The 15588-nt window shown below is 38.0% G+C and overlaps 1 protein-coding gene across 3 annotated transcripts in view; it reads left to right on the top strand.

Moving 5' to 3' along the window:
• The window catches only part of LOC129033834 (contactin-6), a 319503-nt gene that overhangs the window by 194144 nt on the left and 109771 nt on the right, over window positions 1-15588 (top strand). For all 3 annotated transcript variants that reach the window (XM_063661824.1, XM_054482896.2, XM_063661825.1), the window contains exon 5: window positions 7241-7336. In XM_063661824.1, coding sequence (XP_063517894.1) covers window positions 7241-7336 — 96 coding nt within the window. The remainder of the gene's footprint in view (window positions 1-7240; window positions 7337-15588) is intronic.

Raw genomic sequence — 15588 nt, 5'->3', positions numbered from 1 at the left:
GAGCCATGATGCCTTGTCTATAGACACAGCATCTGGAATTAAATTTTATTTCCTTTACTTATTACCTGTGTGAACCCATACAGATCAATCAATTTCTGTGTGTGACAGCAGGAGCAGAGAGAGCTGAACATCTTGGCAGATGAAAGCAGAGGGACATTTTTCCACCTGCTCCTGAAAGAGAGGATTGTAGTAAGGAAGTTAAAGAAGAGAGACAGCAGACACAAGCAAGTAAGAGGAGTAACTAAAGGGCCTTTAGGAGCCATATACCCAATATTTGATTCTAACGTGTTCGAGCTGCATATGAATATATCAGTAAGGCTGACACAGGCTCAAAATTTGGTAGTGGTGATGCATCACACCTCTGTGTATGTGCTGGTGAGGGGTGCATAGCTCTCTATGTTGGTCAAAATAAGGGGCTACATTCTATGTTCACATGCAGATACAGGGAGAGATGTAAGGGTGGAGATAAATTAAGAAATATAAACAGAGGTACAAATAAGGATTCAGAGGATTCAGGACATCAGAAACAGAGCCACTTCTAGAAACTACAAATTCTTGGGGGAGAGAAAGCACCTTTACCTCTCCGCTAGCAATTTGTACAACTTTTTGGAAAAGCGTTAGGCTTTTGATTGTTTGACCATGGAGTATTAGTTTATGTTAATTTTATAAATTATAAGTGACAAGGAGACCCCAGGTAACATCTGGAGAGCAGTGTTTTAGTGTGAACCCTGGAACCAGAGTGATATGGTTTTGATGTATCCCCATCCAAATCCCACATTAAATTGTAGTTGCCATAATCCCCACATGTCAGGGGAGGGACGCAGTGGGAGGTAATTGAATCATGGGGGCAGGTTTTATCCATGCTGTTCTCCTGATAGTGAATAAGTCTCACAAGATCTGATGGTTTTATAAAGAGCAGTTCCCCTGCATATACTGTCTTGCCTGCCGCCATGTAAGACATGCCTTTGCTCCTCCTTCACCTTCCATCATGATTATAAGGCCTCCTGAGCCATGTGGAGCTGTGAGTCCCATTAAAACTCTTTTTCTTTATGAATTATCCAGTCTCAGCTATTTCTTCATAGCAGTATGAAAATTGACTAATACACAAACTCTCTTTTTCAACCTTATCTGGACACACAGAAATTGGGTCAAATTTGGTCAGTGGCCAATCATCTGTGAACCTCAATTTCCTCCTTTGCTAAATGAACGTGACAATGGTACAGGTGATTGTGAGGATTGCAGGTTGTTCTGAGGATTCAATGAGTGTACTTATCAGAGCATCTGACATATAATGGCTATTCTCCACATATTAAAAATGAAAGAACAAAGAAAAAATTTAAAACATTACAATGAAATAATTCATACATAGTAAATGGGAAAAAAATATATCATTACTCAGATTTTTAACAACTCAGCTGAGTGTACTATGTCCTACTCTAAGCATGCCCATTTTTCTGGTGAATATTTTCCCTATCTCCAGCTTTTCAGATGCTGTCTTCTTGGTCCTGATCAATGGACCCTGGGTACCCATAGCCTTCCTTCAAGCTTATGAGACTTGGCAAACCACTGGTCTCCTTCTGTGTCAGGGGCTGGCACTACCAAGTGCATCCTCTGATTGTGATCCTCAGGTCTTGGCAGCAAATGTACAGTTTTCTTGCTTTAATTAAGCTGAGATTCATTCCTACACATGGCAGATGCAAAGATATATTCTCTTTACAATTAGATGTTACAATACTTGTATTGCCTGAACCTTAATTTTAAGTACATTTTGGTGGCCCTTGTCCCTCCCTTGCACCTTGGTTGCTCCAAGAGAGAGCATATGGCCCAGTAATTCTTTAAAGCTCATTTTATGGGCCATTCTCAGGCACTTCCTGCTGGCCTTTGGAACAGAACCTTATTCGTGACTGCATTTTTGCTTATACTCCTGCCAAATGCTTCCTCCAAAACCAGCAATAAAACCACAGGACCTGATAAGCCATGGCCATCAGAATGGCTTAATGAGAGCAAGCTCAACAATAGAGGTCGTTAACAGCAACCAGCACTGCAGGATTTGTATCTCGTGAACAAGGGCAGCCTGGGCAGGTCACCTTTGTGGTCTATGAGAATATCTCAAAATATTATGGAATTTGAGACCATCTCAGAGAACGATCTCATTCTAAGCAATTTTCTTTTAAGCAAAAATGGATAGGACAAAAATAGAAACTGGTGGTTCTCTCTGGCCTCTCCTTGTAGAAGAATAAATCTAGAGTTCTTAAAGGTCTTACAGAGCAAAGAAAATATTCACTGGATGCTTGTATGGCTACCTAATTCAGTCACCCTTGCCTCAGAAAATGATCTGAATTAAATCTTGTTTCCAGCTAGCAGAAGGGTATTTGAAATACAGATTGGATCTGTACAATAGACCTTGTTCAAAGCATATTCACATGAGATGGCATGTAGTTTAAATAAGGCAGACTTATATCTTGTCTATGATCTGTGTGCTATTAAACAGTTTTAAAATGTGAATTATTAATTAAAACTTGTGAACTACTAACATTTTGGAATGACTGTTTTGATAGCTAACAGGACTTGTGTGACTTTTGAGAGGCGTTGATTTCCTTTCATGTCAGCTAATAGAAATCCCATTGTAATCATAAAAGGCACAGAGAAATTATGTCACAAGCGGATGCTATTTAAGTGGAAGTGAACACAGAATATATTAAAGTATCAGTGTTCTTATCAACAGTGTGTTATAATGACTTCTGATTAACACTGAAAAGATGATTGATGTTCCTAGGATTGTGGAGCACTGACAATGTGACATTGAGAGAATTGAATCCAAAGCTTGTTAATTTCATAGAATCATTCAATTTCTCCTTACTCCTTTGTGACAGTGTTTGTTTTCGTGACCATTACAATATAGTCACAATTTAGTGGGACCTTTCAAAAACAATAGTAAGAAAAAAACCCTTAAAATTCTCACCTATGATGATTATTACTAGAAACAGAAACAATGATTTCAATATATTAATTTTTTTTTGTTTTAAAATAAAGCTTATTAGGCTGATTTTTATTCAGGAGTCACATTTAAACTGATAGAAGCCAAAGTCATAAAGGACTCCCAAGTCAAGGCAATAGTTCACATCAACAGTGCCAACATATGTAGGCTGATTTAGTTTTTCCATGGCCAAAGAAGAAAGGAAGCATATTTGATGTAAATTCCTCTATGAGAAACATGGTAGGCATGCCAGATCCCAAATTAGTATAAAGCTAATGACTACTGATTGAGAACAGGTGGAGAAAGGGAAGGAGGTGTAGTTGAGGATCAGTAGAGTTTATCTTAATACTTTTGTTATCAAATACTTTTGTTGTTAAAAGTATAGAAAATATAAGATTTTCTCAATTTACATATCAGATCTGGTGAATCTATCTTATTGAACTCATACTTTACATGGATTGAAAAGCAATGTTTACAAAAAGAACACTGATACGGGAAGTAATGTAGTTAGCAGAGATAAACTGCGGATGTTCCAAATAAAATCATCTAACTTCAAAAATTTTATTGGAACTAGAATGTGATATTTAACTTGTATTTTTAGATTAGTGTATCTGAACTTTGTATCAGTCAGAGGAAAATGTATGGTTGGCCCTAACCACTTGGAATGTCATAATCATAGTAATTACCACTACCCAGTAGTGGTAATTACCAATATTCTAGGCTTTAGTCTAGATACTTTAAATTCATCATTTTATTTAATCCCCATAACAACCCTGCTAAAAATAGGTGTGTTTATTGGATCTTTTATCTTCCCAAATGACCACCCAATGCTCCCCCCAATCAGTCTGACTGAAAAATTTGAAACCACCACCAAAAACTTTCTCATCTAACCCAGCAAAAACTCTGCAGTCCATCTTATATAAGCATGTGTAAGTTTTGTTTTAATTTCTCTTTCCTTACAAAGGCCAATCCTTCCATGTGGGTTCTGATTATCACCCTTCAGGCTTTACAAGGACCTTATTTTATCTGTGTCCTGAATCATCAATCTCTTTCTTTACTTGATCATTTATTTCAGCATAGTGGCCTCACCCTCCAAACCTTTTGGTATTCTTCCTAAATCTCACCTCTTATTCATAGCCGACTCTAAAGAGTTCTCATGACTGTGGTCTCCATGTCCTTATCTGCTATCTACTATCCACTTCTCAATTCATATTGGCTTCTTCCCCAAACTCTACTGAAACTTTTCTTGGCAAGATCACATATGACCAACATTGTTTTGTCTTTTATGTTCACATATTATTCACCTCTAGCTTTTTACACACACCCTCACTCTCATATCTGTGGTTCTCTACCTCTAAATATGGAGATTTTCAAGGTTAACTCCTAGACAACTGTCCACCAATTTGCTCATGCCAAAAGTTTAAGAGTCACCCCATCAGGTTTACATTCATACCTATGACTTCAAATATGGTGTATATGCTGATAAATTCTATTCTTAGCCCTAAGCTTGTTTCCTGCCACTAGATGGTCCCATTTGGGGGTGATGGGAGACAGTGACAGATCATCAGGCATTAGGTTATCACAAGGAGCATGCAACTTAGATCCCTCACATGCACGGTTCACAATAGGGTTTGTGTTCCTATGAGAACCTAATGCCACTGCTGATCTAACAGGGGGCAGAGCTCAGGAGGTAATGTGATTGACAGGGAGTGGCTGTAAATAAAATGAAGCTTTGTTCACTTGCCTGCCACTTATCTCCTGCTGTGTGGTTTTGGGGTTGGAGACCCCTGTTTTATAATATTTGTAATATTGTCACTTAGATAGCTCATGGATAATACAAATTTAATAGATCCAAAATGAAATTCTTGAATTCCTCTAAACAACACCAGTAATTTGTTCCAATTAGACCACAGTAAGGTTGTTAGAAAATAAGCAAAACTAAAAAACTACAATGTGTAATCTTTAGAAGACTTTAAAAGATAAAGACAGATGTAAGTAAAGACGGGTAATCTCTACTTTCACATCTCCCATCCATTCCTCTAAGATAACCAATGTGCATTTTTTTAAAAGTCCATTCTGTAACTTTATGCCAATTTAACAGGATGCTTATATTAGTTTTTTATTATTTTTTCTTCCACAATAGGATAATAATATATCAATATTTAGTGACTTTTTAAAGAACACGACATTAAGAATGTTCCAAGTCAAACCATTTAGATTTGATGTATTCTTTCTAATTTTCAATGACATGACTTTCTATGCATGTTCCAGGTATGATTCAACGATGTGCACTGCTGTATTATTAGATTATTTCCAATCCATTTTATTTGTATTTTAAATTTAAACCAAATGTATTTTACATACATAGCCCACAATATCCTGCTTACTACTGCACTTGCACTGAAACCTTGCCCGTTATGCACTAACAACACTGGCTTCTATTCAATACCACAAAACGTCCCTACATTTTTTATATCCAGAAATTTAGTACTGTTTTTTTCATTCTGGAAGCAATTCTTTCCCTGTACCTTACCATCATTGCATGGCTGTCTCTTTTTCATCTATCAGATCAGTGCTCTCTTCTTTTCTTTTACAGGGTATCTTAGGGTAAAAAGTTAAACTGATGGGACAGAGACCCCAAAACAAATGCCTCAAACAAGATAGAAGTTTACTTATATGTAATATAATGATCTAAAGTTGATGTTCCAGATTAGCTATGTTTCTGCTCCAGTTAGTCACTCAAATACCCAGGTGAATGGTGGCTCTTTTGCATTCAACAAGTGGCTTTCACGACCTCCCATATCATTGGCAATTTGGCAAGTTAGGTGGGTGTGGTGGTAGGTGGATCAGGAACATCAAAATTTGTGGAGATTTCCTCTCAAACATAGTAAGTGAAAGTTTCATTCATCATTTTTGTTGCCATATTTAGTTACAAAGAAATCTGGGAAATGTGATCTCTGGTTAGACAAGCATGTTTGATCAACAAGTCTATTATTATGGGAGAAGGAAGAATAGATCTTGATAGACAATTTCAGTCTACACTCAAGGACACTTACCACAATTTGTAAATGATGTATTTGTTTTTAAAACAATCTTCTGGTCTTCCCATTAGATAGTAAGCACAATAAAGGTAGAATACCTGCCTGTTTTATTGTTTTATTCACAAATAAAACTTCTCCCCTTAATGCTACTTCTGTCTTTTAGTAGGTTTTTTGTTTGTTTGTTTTTGAGACCGATTCTGGCTCTGTCGCTCAGGCTGGAGTACAGTGGCGCAATCTCGGCTCATTGCAACCTCTGCCTCCTGGGTTCAAGCAATTCTCATGCCTCAGCCTCCTGACATAGCTGGAATTACAGGCACGTGCCACCATGCCTGGCTAATTTTTGTAATTTTAGTAGTGATGGGGTTTTGCCATAGTGGCCAAGCTGGTCTCAAACTCCTGGCCACAAGCAATCTGCCTGACTCAGCCTCCCGAAGTGCTGGGATTACAGGAGTGAGCCACCACACCCGGATTAGTAGGTTAATTCATTAAATAACTAATTGAATGAATGAAAGGATTTTACAGGTAAAGAAACTGAGGCTCAAAGAAGTTAAACAATTTAGGAGAATGGGTGACCATTCTTCAGGAAGGTGGAAAGATTTATGCCTCAGATGGCTTAACAAGGTAACTAGTAAGCACTCTTTCAACTCTGAATTTCTGTCATTCTGTTATGTAGGAAATCACCACATTCCAAATAAGATCATGAGCCTGCTTTGTAAAGGAATAAATCAAGAGAAATTTGAAAATATACTTTCTGTCTCATTGGTTCTGTCACACAGAACTCTTTCCCTCACACCATTACATCCTAAATTCTCATAGATGCCAGCCACACTTTAAAATGGCAACCATTAATCTAAGATGTTGGAAGACTGCAGCAAACTTGTGACATACCTTTTTAAAATCACACCTTCCTTGGACAGACAAAGTAAATGTGTGTTGGGCTTAACAGATTTCCTGCTAGGCTACACTGTCTGGAAGAATAAAAGCAAACAGATAGTGAGTATTGTCTTTATCACATACTGTGTTTAATTAAAAAGAAAGAAAGAAACACAAGATTTTGCAAGATAATAATAAGTGCAGTTAAATTGATTGTCAACCAAGTCTTCTGGTCAGCAAAGTATGACATTATTTCCCCTTAATAATAAAAATATTCTTGAGATTCTTCTTTAAAATATTTATTCTGCAAAGTAACTAATTATAAATCTGCTTTTCTTTGTTTTCCAAGATATTGAAGACTTTGAAACTAAAACAAGAAGCACAGTATCTGTCCGAGAAGGTCAAGGTGTGGTGCTTCTCTGTGGCCCACCGCCACATTTTGGAGGTATGGTGGGGTGATTTGGGTCACATCATTAATGCGGTCACTTGGAGAGTGATGTGAGTACATCAGGTCTTAGAGTCAATGATCACCTTTTATCAAATCAAAGAAACTGTGAATCTCATCAAGTGCGTCTACTGCATACAAATAGTTCTATATCCAAATATTTTCTTTTAAAAATATTTGTTCAAGCAGCCACACAGCAAATATGTCTTTAAGGAGATACAGCATGGCATTGTACGTAGTGTGAGTGCCAGGGCTTTGTAGAGAAACTGACCGCAGCTGTAATTTGGTGCTGTGACAGGCAAACTTCATGACAAGGGGACAATTTATTTAACCCACTTTGTGGCTTGGTTTTCTCATCTATAAAATAGAGACATTAACTGTTTTTTTTGTTTGTTTCTTTAGTTTTGTTGTAAATGTTAAATGAGCTAATAAATGTAAATTGAATAGTGTAATAACTAGTACTTTAGTAAGTAAAGAAAGTTAAGATTGTTACTACATTTTTATTTTTGGGCTCTATGGAGAAGCAAATTCCAACCAACACTCCTCTTGGCAATGTCACATTAATTACTGGAAGGGATAGGTCCCCATTAACTGGAAGCAAATTCTGTATAGTACCAAATCAGAATGTCTCCTGGCAATGGTAAAAATCAAGCAATAAATGCCAGCCTCTACTTTGGAAGACTCTGGATTGGTCAGTGGACTGGCCTGTTGTCAGGGATCCAAACTACTTATTGATTCTCATCCTCTTGGGAATGGATTTTCTCAAATTTCACATGATTTGGTAAATTTAGTCATGATTCTCAACCCACAGTGAACCTGAAGGAGGTAGTGTGAAAACATCCATGGAGTCATTTGGTACAAACCAGTATCACACTAACTATATTATAGAAAGCTTAGTAACAGCAAGGACTTACACAGCACAGACCCAAGGACTTTAACATGTATTAGATTCTTAAATTTTCACAAAGACTTATAAGAGATATATGAGTATAATTATGGTTCTACAGGCTCAGTACACTATAGAGAAATAGAAAGATGTTAATTAACTGGTCCAAGGTCACACAGCTGGCAGGCAGTGAAGCCAATATTCAAATCCAGGAAGTCTGGCTCCCAGAACCTCAGCTCTTAACTATCACCGCAGTTGTTATAATTGATTTCCACTCTGGAATGGGAGAACTTTTAAAATACATAGGACAGATGTTTAAAGATAAAATTTAAGCAATTTACTTTTAATGTCAAACCAAATCTTATTTATGAGCCTTGAGAAACTTGAAAGCGTTTTTCCATTATTATTTTTACACAACCTCATGAATTGCCATGACCAAAAGAAAAGAAAGCTAATTCAAAGTTAACAATATCTTATTCAGTATTATTACAGAGTATTATGGCATTATATTCATCTGAAATGATAGGGAAGAGTTGCAATGCTTTTAATGCTATATTGAGATAAAATAATATTGTTTCAGAACACACAAAAATTGCTCAGGCTCTTTTGGTACTTATTTTTTAACCGTATAGAAAATTATTTTCCAGCACCATAATCTAAGATGACAAAATATGGAAAATCATATCAGTTTGTCCTATCAGTCTATGTCATTTTATGCTCTTATGATATTATTCAAATACTCTTGACACTATTGAAGATTGTTTTCAACTTTGTTTAATCAGGAATAAAAGAAATGTAAAATATTTGTAAATGAATCTCTTCCATATGTAAAAAATTTAAAAAATTAAAAGGCAGCCAGACAGGAGACGCTTGTCCTTGTTACCTTGTCACCTATCAACATTAAAGGATACGTTGATCTTTTGAAGTATGTGAGGCCCTCATTATAGTAGTGCCCCTGGGATCAATGCCATAAAATTAAGTCACAGGTACACAAAAACTGCCTTAAATTAAGACCTTTGTGACTGAATAATCTTGCTGCATGGGAGTAATGGCAAACTTGTCTAATACCAATTTCTTTTTCTTTCTTTCTTTTTTTTTTTTTTGAGATGGCGTCTTGCTCTGTCTCCCAGGCTGGAGTGCAGTGGCTGGATCTTGGCTCACTGCAACCTCTGCCTCCTGGGTTCAAGCGATTCTCCTACCTCAGCCTACTGAGTAGCTGGGATTACATTTGCACACCACCACACCCAGCTAATTTTTCTGTTTTTAGTAGAGACGGGGTTTCGCCATGTTGGCCAGGCTGGTCTCAGGCTCCTAACCTCAGGTGATCTGCCCACCTCGGCCTCCCAAAGTGGTGGGATTACAGGCTTGAGCCACCACACCTGGTCCCAGATTTAATTTATGTTACACCTAGCATCTCATAATGATTCCAAGCATATTTGTTTGCTGAATCCTGTTCAGGTTTCAGTTAAGGTCCCTGTTTCCTTGATGACTGGCTGTTAAGGGACACTCTCAACCTGTAGAGGCTGCTGAATTTCTTGCCATGAGCATTTGTCCAATGTCAAAGCCAGGAACAGAGAATCTCTCTCACATTAAGTCCCTCGAACATTTCAAATTTCTTTAGTCAGGAAGAGCCCCATCTCTTGTAAGGGCTCACCTGATGTAGATCATGCCCACAAAAGCTCAAGTCAGTTTCTTTAAATCAACCTGTGCCATCTAATCTTATCTAATCATGGGCATGATCTCTCATCCTGTTACAAGTCCCACTCACACTCAAATGAAGAGAATTATACAAGGGCATGGGTTGTTGAAGGTCATCTTGGAATTTTGCCCTACAATATGTTTCTCAAATATTATTTCTTCTATTTCCAATCTCCCTGAAGGCTCTATATTTCCTACCACACACGGCTCTCACAGAGCAACGTCCTAGAAATATACTAATGGGGGTAGACGGAGTTAACAGAGCACTGTAAAGTAAATGTTGGCATGGCCAAATTATTTTTTAAATCTCATGTGTAAATATTAAAAAATCTTCTCATAAAGAAAAGTAGCACAGACTCCACAGAGATAGAAGGCCATAAAGGTTGATTTCTTTTTTTTTTTTTTGAGATGGGGTCTCCTTCTGTTGCCTAAGCTGGAGTGCAGTGGCCCAATCTCTGCTCACCACTACTTCCACCTCCCAGGTTCAAGCAATTCTCCTGCCTCAACTTCCCGAGTAGCTAGAACTACGGGCACATGCCACCATGAACAGCTAATTTTTGTATTTTTAGTAGAGACGGGATTTCACTTCTGACCCCGTGATCCGCCTGCCTCCTGACCTTGTAATCTGCCTGCCTCAGCCTCCCAAAGTGCTGGGATTACAGGCTTAAACCACTGAGCCCAGCAAAGGCTGAAATTTTTACATCAAATTTTTGATAATTTAGTTCTGTTGTCTTTTTCAACATAAACAGTCAGCAAGAATTAGTCTCATGGGGAGTTCTGCAACAAGGGAGAAATCGTGTTAAACTTGATATTATCAGAATATCCTGAATTCTTTATGCTTTCTTTTTAGTGTATTCACACAAATTATACAAAACTTTTTTTTAACAAGGCAGGCCTATCAAATATATTTTAGTGTGATTATATATATATATATATATATATACACACACACACACACATATAACTTTATAGGAGAGTACGAAAAAGTGTCAACATGGCTAAATTTTATAAATTTACCCAGCAAAGAATGGCTCCATGTTTTAAAAACAAAACAGAAAAGTGTCTAGATGGTTTTTCCATGTAAATGATTGGCCACAACCCCATGAAATAGAGTAATCAACATAAACCAAATAAAGAGGTACTTTTATAGAGCTGTTCTTTCTTCTGAATAAAAAAAGGAGATCTGACTCCAGCATAGGCCTTCTGTGGATGCTTTCTACCCAGTTTGGAAGCACAAACGCAAATGTGCTGCTCCTCTAGAAAGGAAGGGTTTTACACGGAAAGGTTATTCTAGCAGAGATGGCATCATAGTGAAAAAGAAAAAGAACCTAGGCAATAATGCCAGGACACAGTTCAAGAAACGCTATTTTATCGTTTCAAAATGTGGAAGCAGAATAGGCACCATTCTCTATAATCTGAGTGGAGGAGTATATTTCTCTTTTAATCCTATTCCCTAATCAGAGATGGGTTTTGTGACTGTAACTGAATCTCTGTCCTTAGGACCAGACTCAGCCCTTGTTCCCATCTTTCCAAAAAATCTTATCTGTAAAATATTTCCGAGAAATGTAGGTGTCACAAAGTTTTGTAAAGACACCACAGAGAGGACTACAATGCACATCTGATTATAAAACTTCATTGAGATTCCTGTTAGACGTCTCCTTCATTCCTCCTAAACGCTCTCTCACTGGTAGGCTATGACTTCCCACATCTTCCCGACAATCTCCAACAATTCCCTCAAGTATCTATTATAATTCTTCTCCATTTGGACACCTATCTCTGAAGAATTCAATACTCCTTTAGCTTCTCAGGGCTTGGCAGAATGAAATTTAGTAGTTGGCCAAACAAAAATATTTTCTTTCTTTCACTATGTCCCTGCAGGGTTCTAAGGTCATCCCTTTTTCTTTTGCATGTCTCTTTCATGCAAAAGAAAGAGACAATACAAAGCTTTTTTTTTTTTCTCAGAGTGAGTCTCGCCCTGTTGCCCAGACTGGAGTGCAGTGGTGCCATCTTGGCTCACTGCAACCTCCACCTCCCTGGTTCAAGCGATTCTCCTGCCTCAGCCTCCTGTGTAGCTGGGACTACAGGTGCATACCACCACACCCGGCTAATTTTTTGTATTTTTAGTAGAGACGGGATGGGTCTCCAACTCCTGGCGTCATGTGATCTGCTTGCCTTGGCTTCCCAAAGTGCTGGGATTACGGGTGTGAGCCACTGCGCCCAGCCCACAAAACTTATTTTATATTTATTTCATTTATTTATGGGGAGTGGGATGTCAACGTGCCTTTGGCTGAACTTTGAGCTGTATGCAGAGAGGTCTTTCCACCATGGATTCTCACTCACCTCAAAAGTGAGCTTTTGTTAAATTTCAGTCACTCGTCACAAAAAGTCTGCACAAACTATCTGCAACAGAGCTGAAGGCATAATTTCCTTTAAATTTTGGAATAGATATAACGCCCTTGAAACCAAAACTGAAGAAGGAATATGAAAACAAGCAATCAATAATCTGTCATGGACCCAGTGAGTTAGTCCAGCCTCATAGGAAATCTTATTTAAAAATGACAGAATGAAGCAACTATACATGTTGTCTACAATAATTAAACCCCCCTTCACTATGTAGTAATAGTTTCACTTTATCCAAAGTAAAGAACACTCTTTCCCTTCATTGGATGGATATGAAACTCTTAGTGGGGAGCAGTGGCTCACACCTGTAATCCCAGTACTCTGGGAGGCCAAGGCAGGCAGATCACCTGAGGTCAGGTGTTCGAGACCAGCCTGGCCAACATGGTGAAACCCCATGTCTCCTAAAAATACAAAAATTAGCCGGGTGTGGTGGCAGGCACCTGTAATCCCAGCTACTCGGGAGGCTGAGGCAGGAGAATCACTTGACTCTGGGAGGCGGAGGTTGCAGTGAGCCAAGATCGCGCCATTGCACTCCAGCCTGAGGGACAAGAGTGAGACTTTGTCTCAAAAAAAAAAAACAAAAAACAAACAAACAAAAAAGAAACTCTAAATCCTGAGCTCATAAAAATTATAGGTTTAAAATTTGATTTAGAGGAAATGTTCCATTCTCTCCTCAGATCCAACTTTCAGATTGGTAGAACATTTGAATTGATGCCAAAAGTTTGGATCATCTATGTCTGTAGCAGGAAGATAGCACTACTGTCTGAGCCCGCTGTTTGTATTTGCATCAATAAAGACATTGACAATTCCACTTAAATTAAAAGTCATTCCAAGCAAAGGCTCACAATTGTCACAGTTGTGTTATAAAGAGGAAAATTATGTAGAGAAAAAAGTGCTAAAACTTAATATCCCCTTCCTCCAGTTGGTGTGCTTGCTGTTTCTGGAGTAAATGAAAGTGCTTTTGTCTTAGTGGGTAGGTCAAATTGGCAGTGGATATGTTACTCTAAGGCTCTCTGAATGTGTAAAAGGCAGACGGGCCCAATAGTTGCCTGTTGGTATAATAATAATAGTAACGATAATAACCATATTATTGAACTTGTACACTGGGTATTCACTCAACAAACATTTATTGTGTAGTTACTAAGTGCCACTTGTTTTTCTGCATTTTAGTGATAAAGTGGAGAAGAGAAACAAAGTTTTTAGTTCCATGAATCTTATAATAAAGAAATATGAAACATGACAGGTGGTGATAAAAGCCAGAAGAAAAATAAAAGGGGATAGGAAATAGTAGATGCTGCTATTGTATATTCTAAGGTAAAAGAAGATTTCACTGCTATTTGAGCAGAGAACTAAAGAAGTGAAGAAGTGAGACATATTAAGTAAAGGCAGTTCAGGTGGAGGAAATAGCATGTGCAAAGAACCTGCGGGGAAACCACGTCTAGCGTGTTGGGAGAACGGCACTGAGGTCAGCATAGGTGAAGTAAAATGAACAAACAGGAGAGTAAATGAGGACACACAGCCTTACTTTCAGACATTTTAGGGACTTTGCCTTTTCCTGTGAGTGAGATGAAAATTCACTGGATTATATTCAGAACAGTGACATGCTTTCTCTGACTTTCATTTTTAAAAATGTATTCTGGATAGTAGACCACAGAGGGGCAAGAACATAAGCAGTTAAAAAGTGATTCTGTTAATTCAGATGAAAGATAATGGTGACTTGGACCAGGTGGGTTGCTGTAGACAGGTGGATAATTACCAATCTTCAGTATGTATTTATAAGGTGTAACTAAAATAATTTCCTGAAAGATTGAATGTGGGTTATAAGAGAAAGAGAAGAGTAAAAGATAACTCCAAGGATTTGGGACCAAGCAATTGGAAAATGGAGTATCATTTATTGGGGTGGAATTGATGAAGGGGGAGCAGGTTTAGGGATGGAGTAAATCAGGAATTTGTTTTAGGAGATGTTAATGTTCAGATGCCAGTTAGATACAAGGGCGAAAATGTCTAGCAGGCAGCTGGATTACATGTTTAGGGCAAAAGATCTGATTTGAAGACCTAAATTTGGAACTCACCTTATATAAGTAATATTTAATACTACATAATTGGATAAGATAATGAGTACTTGCTATGTACTAGGCACTCAACTCAGCATTTGCAATACCTCAACTCATTTAACATTTTCAGGGAAGATATCTCAATTTTACAAATTGAGTATTGTGTTAAAATTGTTAGTGTTAACTAACAACTATAGTTAACTGAACTCAACTAACTAATAACATAACTTAGTCAAGATCTTGTCTCTGGAATTCAAAAGATCCTGTCTAAACACCAGTGCATTTATTCCACTGCCTAATTTTCTCTGGCGTAATCTAGTCCAGAAGAGACACTTAAAAGCTGTTAAATAATACAAGGAGATAGCAAGAGTTCGTTACTCTACTGGAGACTATGTAAACAAAACACAGAGAGGTTGACTGATTTGCCTAAAATTAGCATACAGTGTTAGAACAAGGAAGTTCATGGCTCTTCCCACTCTTCATAGCTGGCCAAAGTCAGCTCTCTAGAAAGTTTATTTCTTTAAGTTCCATGCTGCACATTCCTTCCTTCCACTTTCAGACTCCATTCACTCTTAGAAAGACTGTTTTCCTTGCTTTCCAGCACATCAAACAGAACTCTACTGTTGCAGCCTGTTACCATGTGTAGAAGTCAGGGGTTCCAACACTGGTACACTTTGTGGCAGTAGGGCCAGATGTCAGGGAGATAGTAATTCTTTTTTTTTTTTTATTTTTTTTATTATCTGGGCCACATGTGGAGAAAGTGCAGGTTTGTTACATAGGTGTACACGTGCCATGGTGGTTTGCTGCACCCATCAACCGGCCATCTACATTAGGTTTTTCTCCTAATACTATCCCTCCCCTAGCCCCCCAACCCCCAATAGGCCCCGGTGTGTGATGGGCCTCTCCCTGTGTCCATGTGTTCTCATTGTTCAACTCCCACTTATGAGTGAGAACCTGTGGTGTTTGGTTTTCTGTTCTTGTGTTAGTTTGCTGAAAATGATGGTTTCGAGCTTCATCCATGTCCCTGCAAAGGACATGAACTCATCCTTTTTTATGGCTGCATAGTATTCCATGGTGTATATGTGCCACATTTTAAAGAAAATGTGGCAGTCTATCATTGATAGATAGATAGACATAATATCCAATCTATCATTGATGGGCATTTGTGTCGGTTCCAAGTCTTTGCTATTACAATGTTAACCTTAAATGTAAAC

Source organism: Pongo pygmaeus, chromosome 2 (genome assembly GCF_028885625.2).
Source record: "Pongo pygmaeus isolate AG05252 chromosome 2, NHGRI_mPonPyg2-v2.0_pri, whole genome shotgun sequence".
Classification (NCBI taxonomy): domain Eukaryota; kingdom Metazoa; phylum Chordata; class Mammalia; order Primates; family Hominidae; genus Pongo; species Pongo pygmaeus.
This window is presented reverse-complemented; position numbering and strand designations above follow the sequence as displayed.